Raw genomic sequence first — 7,518 nt, forward strand, 5'->3', positions numbered from 1 at the left:
TCCTAAGCAGGCTTAAACTGAGCATAATATTAAGGTTTAGGCTAAAACAAACCCATAGAAACCATTAAATGTTTCTGTTGGTTTTGTAATGTGTTTGCCTTATGGTTTAACCAGTTACCAATGGCTGAATCGTATATTGGCAACATTAATCCCTTCCTGAATGGTAATATGCATGGAAACACATACAACCAGCACAAACAGTTGCTGTTTACATCAGAGACGTTACAAATGAGGAGACTGGCCACTGGTTGAAATATGAATGCTAGCGCTCGTAACACTCAACTTTCCTGTTCATATGGCACAGTCATGCTGTCCTACTGTGCATGTGTTCCAACAACCCACATAATTACCGCGTGACACACGGAACAGTGACTGTGAGTTCCGTTTTCCTGTAAAACAGGTGTAAGAAGGGGGTGCTGGCGTCTGGTTATATACGGTGGAGTCTAGCCCACAAGCTTTCACTGCTTTCCAATGGCGTTTACCATCACAGTGGAAGATGGCTTGCTGGACTGCGCAATTTGCCAGAGTCTGCTTAATGAGCCGGTGTCGACTCCTTGTGGACACAACTTCTGCAACTCCTGCATTTCTACATACTTGAGGCAAAGCAGAAGTTGCCCTACTTGCCGGAGCATTATCAGCCATGACGTTCTACTGAAGAAGAACACCTCACTTGCTGAAATGGTCGAAAGAGGGAGAAGACATGAGCCTGAAAGACCTTGTTCTCCTTTTACCGGGTGGCTTGAAGAAGTGCCTTGTGACATATGTAGCATAACAAAGCACAAAGCAGTGAAGTCCTGTCTGCAGTGTATGGTCTCGTACTGTGAATGCCACGTGGAGCCTCACCGTACATCAGTGGGCCTACAGAGACACCTTCTGACTGATGCCCTGCCTGGGCTGGAGGCCATTATCTGTCCTCAGCACAGCAAACTCCTGGACCTTTACTGTCGTGTTGACCAGAAGTGCATTTGCCTTGGTTGTCTAGCAGACCAGCACAAAGGGCACATTGTTCTTACATGGGAGCAAGAAAGAATAGAAAGGCAGGTAGGGAAGTGTATATATATATATATATATATATATATATATATATTTTTTTTTTTACACATGAATGTTAAAAAGAAGTTTTGAACAAAAAGCTTCAGAGAAAAGACATGTTGTTTATTGAATAAAAATGTTTATTACTGTTTTTTACTTATTTATTTTATTGAAAATGTTCAATATCATCAATGAATCTCCAGAAATACATCAGATGGATAACGCAAGAGAAAGAAAAACAGGTACATCAGTACAACCATCCTGGGGTAAGTATAGTTCATTCATCGTATTTATTCCTAGCTAACAAAAAAAGAACAGCTTTAAAATTTGCAAGCATGTACACCAAAAACCTGTATGTCCATCTGTAGTGGTTTGCCTTCATTAATTTTATCTACTTGCCATGAATGCCTCTGGATAATTAGCATAATTAGCAACTAAGGTACGTATAAATTTAGTTCCCAAAAGAAACTTTTGTTTTATAACTTATTAGTATTTAGAGGAGTAAAGTATCTTGGATGCCAAGTTTCTGAATTGTTTCTGAATTGCACTCATCAGGAGAAAAGAGGAGCCTAGCATAAGCATTGGAAGAAGTTCTGGAGATAAATGAGAAAATGTATGATCTCTGCACTGATAGATTCTGAAACGTTTCTGAGATGTACAGAACAGCTTCATAGATTTGTAAAATCTATGGAATGGAAAGCAGCTTAGGTTTTGAGACACACCCAAATTTGATGCCTCCAGGAAGAACCACACCCCGTTCAAGATTGTGAACATGGTCTTTGCCTGACTGTGCTGTGCGAGGTGGGGCTTTGAAGAGAGGATCCTTATGAAATGTAACTTTGTCAGTTTCAAGTCCACACTTCCACTGAAATTTGCAAGAAAACCTCCAGCAAAGGCACGCAAGATTCCTGTGCAGTCCTGTCCATCAGGCAAAACTTTACCTATGTCCTCAGGGTCTTTAAGGTCATTCGCCAGGCATCACAAGATCAATTCTCGGCCAAAATTAGTGATGGGCCGCTCCACATTATACTTGGATTTGTTTCGCAGTTCGTACGCATGTTTTCTTTTATTCAGAGAAAAAGCCGCAGTGCAGCCGCTTAGGACTATTTCGGCTCCCACGTCAAGCTGCGGTGTTAGAGACCATCACACAACTACTCGAAGAAAAGTTCAGCGTTTCAACATCCTCACATTAATATACCTAATCTATAGATCTGTTAAACTCTTTCGCCATTTGACCTCATCCCAGGTTTCTGTGTCTGTTTAATTTGAGTTTGCTGAAACGTTGATGCTGAACATTTCTTCCTGTAATTCTGTGATGGTCTCTAACACCTCAGCTTGACTCACGAGCAGAAACAGGGCTAAGTGGCTGCGCTGCGGCTTCAATTCTGTTAAATATAATCATTAGAAAGTGCAGTTTAGTGAAGATTGTGATTGTAGTTTATTTCTACCTTCAATTCACCACCAAACTGCAACTGCACTGATCAATCTGTGGGCCGTTTGCTCTGAAGATGAGCTACAGTGTCTTCATAACACCCCCAAATCAGAATCAGACCTGATCAGCATCTCTGTCCATTATCTCATCAAACTAACATCAAAACCTGTCAGGCAGTCTCAGGAAGCTGTTAAATAATGGCCTGTGTCTACTACATTTATTTTGTTTGCGCACAAATAAAAAACAAAAACAAAAAAAAACAAGGTTTCAATTAAAAACATGAGCACGATTAAGAGAAAACGAGAGAATGAAATTGAGAAATTGTGATCACGAATTTAAAATTGTACTCACAAAGTACAGAAAACATACGCAGAATAAAAAAAAACGAGAGATTGAATTGTTAATTGTGGGAACAAATTAAAAAATTGTGACTATGAGTAAAAGAAAACTGCAAAACCTTCACTCAAATTATTTTTTATTTTTCTCTCCATCCCCTCCAGGGCTCTGTACCTCTGGAACCCCAAAAGTAACAAACTTTTCATTCACACTAACACTACATACATTGTGTATTGACTGCGATATGGCCAAAAATGTTATCAAAATAAAAAAATTCATATTAGTCGATATCAATAATTATCCTGATAAATGTCAAATCATTATTTCTTCGAAGTTTAAAGGCTGATTTTTGTTCCTCTGGTTTTAAACTATGCTTTATGGTTAGAACATGACAAACACTTGACAAACAGTAGAACACTTTGCAAATCTGTCATGGGATGGTGGGAGAAAGCGAGTTTCCCAGGTTAGCTGTTTTTACCAGCTGGTTAAAGCAGCACTCTCGCACGCACAGCACGGCCATGAATTTTGTAATATTCATAATTTAAAAAGTAAACAGATTGTTTTTAGCTGTCTGGTGACAAATGCTAAGCTATCTGGCTACAGGTGCTAAACTCAAACTAACCCAAAACCAGCTTAGTATAAGCTGATTGTATGGAGCAGCTCTGGCCTCTTGTCATTAAAAGCAACTCCCATACCTGGCACTTTTAAATCTGGGCACAGATTTACTGTACAATGCGTGGGCTGGAACTCCACGATGAGGTAAAAACACGGTTTACCATTTTTGGTACTTAAACACTCACAAATGTTGTAAATTCAAGACACACAGAAAAGGTAGGCCCTTTAAATAATTCCATGTCTCTACCATTAGGCACTCTTACAGAGGTTTTCAACAGCCCTCAAGATTAAATAACATGGAACGCCTAGAAAAAGCTTACATCTAGACTTTTTTGGCACCTTCCACGTTACCTATCCCAGCTCAAAAATGGGACCATATTTATTAACCCTTAGCATATCAGACCAAACATAAAACCTCCAGCAGGTGTCGCTGCTTTACATTTAAGGTATGGCTTCAACAAAGAGTGAATGTGTAACACAGTAAGTCTGCCTTTGACTGCATTACCTTTTTTCTTCTACAATTTTAAGCACTTCAAGGCTAATATGTGTGAACTGTGACTTCATGTCTCTTTCTTTCTTCAGCTGTTGTTCTGTGGTCTGTCATATTGCCTTGTTTCCTTGTCTCAAAAAATGGGATTCTGTGGTCTGTCCAACAGCAGTCAGCTTCTATGGCGAAACAAGTCAATGCCAGGACCTTCACCGACTTAACTGAATTCATAGAAAAGTGGAAAAGAGGAGTGGACACAATGATCAATAGCAGAGAGATACAAGTCCATCAGAGGGCAGCGGGTGCAGTACAGAGGCTGCAAAGAGAGATCAGTGATCTAAGAGGGATAGATAAAATGCTGGAGGGCCTTTCGGACACACATAACTACCTCCAGCTACAGCAGGTGGGCTACTGTGCGCTGGTATTAGTGTTGTTTGTGTAGTTCACACGAACAGTAAAATAAATGTAAGGTATGTAAAGTGTTTTTGTTTCTTTGCTGTTGGGAAAAGTGTCTCTTTTTTCCACAGTTCCCTACGAATGTTCCCCTGCTGCCAACAGCGCGGTCCGTTTCAATTCCCCGGGCTCCTGACCCACATCAACCAAACTTCAACTCTCACATCAGAGAGGTCATGAGTTCCCTGCGGAATGCAGTGATGTCTGCAATTGCTGCACAGTTTGATAATATACAAGATGCAGGTTTGTTGGGTAATGATTTGTGCTTGATTAGGGACCAAATCTGTTCTTGAAGTCTCCACACAAGTTTGATGCTTTCCTGGAGAGTGTTAGCTCTCACTGTCTAATCTGTATGGTACTGTGCAAGGGTCCCTGGCATGACAATATCTTTTATTCGAAACAATTTTCAGTGCATATATATGACATGCTTTTTACGAAAAGAGGGGTAAGTGTATTGCTTGTTAAAGAAGACCCCAAGTGGCCTTCATGGTGCAATACCAAAGTCAGTAGCCCTTTCACACATTTCAGAAAAAATGTCATTTTTGAATAGAACAGTTCAGTTTTCCCTGTCAGGTGGTCTGAGCTCGGGAGAGCCATAAAAATGTGTCATTTTTATTTTAATGTTTATTTATTTGAAAATAAGGTATGAAACTCAGGTTCGAGGATAAATATTTATGTGGGCGTCTAAGTATATGCCTGTTTAATTTGAAATTAGTCTGAAAAGTCAGGTGGCACAACCGTAAGTCAAATGGTGCAACCAGACCAGCAGTGTTTAAAGAAATAGAAATAGACAATTAAAAGCTTTTATAACACTAACTGTTTAAGATGTAAAATGCACTTAGATATAAATGCAAATATAAAGATACACATCATGTCCTTTTTAAAGACTGTCAATTTGAAAACCTTATTTGTCATTGACCTGCAAAGGTCAGAAAAAATTTTCCAAAACAGGAGTTGAAAAAAATGATTAAAGGATAAAGAGAAAATAGGACTCAAGAAACAAAGAAGCTGATGGTTTTTAGAACAACCCCCACTGAATGTTATGTTTGGAATTACTTGGGTTGTTAGAAGCAGAAAATACAACCAACTTCAAAGTTCAAACTTGGAAAAATGGGAAAACGTGGAAAATTATCCCTGCAGATTTCTTTGTAAAACTGAAAGCAAAACCAAAGCATCAACAAACTAAATGATGCAACACTTAATACTGTGGCGTTGGCGTAGATTAAGACACGGGAGATATTGTTCATGCTCTTTTATTGAACGGACAACAATGGAGAACCACTGCCCAGTGCTACTCAAGCTGCTGGGATAGCAGGCAGGTCCCACAGTCCAGCTCAGAGTAGCACAAATAACACTGTACACTAGTAACGTCCACAACAACATCAGAACAAGTCTTTCTTCTCACTGGGAGCACGGCACCTCCCGAAAGCCTCTTCACATGGCCTTTTTTGCATGGCCACGCCTCCCGTGCTCCCAGTTGAGGCTTCTGTGTATTTTTTGTTAAATACACATTTCCTTGATTTAAAAGATGAAAGGCACTGTAAAAATGTAAAACAAATAGGCCATGGTAAAATAGTCTTCATACTTCATAAAAGAAGGAGGGCTTTATACATGAAGGGTGGTCTCTGGCTTTTGCACTGTACTGTATATATGTAATGTCACTTGAACAATAGGAAAGCAGCAGTATTTATTCATCTCCTGAGTTCTTGGAACACACAACAGTAAAGCTAACAAGATCTTAACTTCTCTTTACAGTGAATAAAGACCTTCCCTTCCCAGAATGAATGAAGAAGACTCTATAGAGGACTGAACAGGGACAAAGACTGGAAGGCTTTAGACTAGATGGTGGAACATCGCTGTGAGAATTTGATTGCATCCAGAGCATTAGTGAGGTCAGTTACTGACTGACTCAGTAGTTACTCTTGGGAGTATAGCAGGGATGTCTGCAAATGTTTGGAGATTTAAGTGTATTTAATGTCTTCCGTGTCCTCTGTTTGCACATTTTAGCCATATTTACATTATAGCTCTATGGGATTATTCTTATACTTCATTCATTATTCTTATTGACATCAATGTAATTGGGTTTGATATGTGATTCTGTTCAATTTAATGTTCTTCAAGCTGATTTTTAAACTAATATAGTTACACTGTTGGTAATTAATTCAAACAATCGTGAAAGACACTCTTTTTCCTTGGTTTGCCATTTTTTTTCTCTTACACACCACTAGAGGGTGACATAAGCTCAATATATGTGTTACTGCTGTGCAGAAGGGTTGTAAGCTTTTCCATGATCGTAATCACGAACAATAAAAGAGGCCTTGCAGCGTCATTTTAATGTAATGGCTTTGTGTCTGTGTGAATAGACGTATATTATAAAATCCTGGTACTCAACATGGTGGGGTATAAATACAACATACAAACAACATATAAATAAACATACAAACACACGATACACAGTTTAACTTAATAAAATCATGTCTGTTGTGGAGCTGAAGTCATTAGTGAAACAAGCCTAGTATTAGAATCAGGGGCTTAAGTAGAACTATTAGAAAGGGGGGTCATGTAAGACCCAGAGATGTTACTGTGGTGGCATGCTGCTAAGAACAAAAAAGAGTCTTACTGTATTAAAATGACACCTAAATTCATTGTTTTTTTTGTACATAATTAAATCAGTCCATCATTTCCACATATTTCCTATTACTGAAAGTAAACTGCAAGACTAAACTGTCTTGATGTAATATATTTTAGTCATTAATGAGGAAATTATTTATTTGAATAATTAAGTAAATTAAATGCATCATTTTTTTCAGTGCACAACATTAAGAAAACATTTTAAACACACAGGCCATAGAACTTATTCATTAAGGTTGCATTCATTACAGGTTATATATGAGTCTTATGATAAGTAAGCTAGCCAGACAGCACTGTATAAGATAGCTTACAACACGTACATATATACATGTATTTAAATGTGAAAAGAAAAATCACAGCAAGATATGCTAATTGTTGCACGCAGTGTCATCAGACTCTCATAACTGATTGGTAACTGCCCTGATGGCAGATTTTTACCATAAAGCATTATTGTTGCTTTATTGATGACGGCTGACTGATGATGGTGGACTCTCTCTCTTGGATACATCTTTGATCAGAATTAATACTTGTA

General features: G+C 38.6%; 1 protein-coding gene across 2 annotated transcripts; it reads left to right on the forward strand.

Annotated features, from left to right (window-relative positions):
* The first annotated feature begins 387 nt into the window (after positions 1-387).
* Positions 388-6,563, forward strand: LOC118822441 (E3 ubiquitin-protein ligase TRIM47-like). 2 transcript variants are annotated; one of them, XM_036591494.1, is made up of 5 exons: positions 388-1,041; positions 1,236-1,298; positions 4,072-4,305; positions 4,430-4,598; positions 6,111-6,563. In XM_036591494.1, exons 1-5 carry the CDS (start codon positions 472-474, stop codon positions 6,137-6,139), a joined length of 1,065 nt encoding a protein of 354 aa, XP_036447387.1. In that variant the 5' UTR covers positions 388-471; the 3' UTR covers positions 6,140-6,563. The 2 variants fall into 2 exon arrangements, with proteins under 2 accessions (XP_036447387.1, XP_036447388.1); XM_036591495.1 differs by having other exon boundaries at positions 4,075-4,305.
* Positions 6,564-7,518: the final 955 nt, after the last annotated feature.

The sequence above is a fragment of the Colossoma macropomum genome, unplaced genomic scaffold (genome assembly GCF_904425465.1).
Source record: "Colossoma macropomum unplaced genomic scaffold, Colossoma_macropomum, whole genome shotgun sequence".
NCBI lineage: Eukaryota > Metazoa > Chordata > Actinopteri > Characiformes > Serrasalmidae > Colossoma > Colossoma macropomum.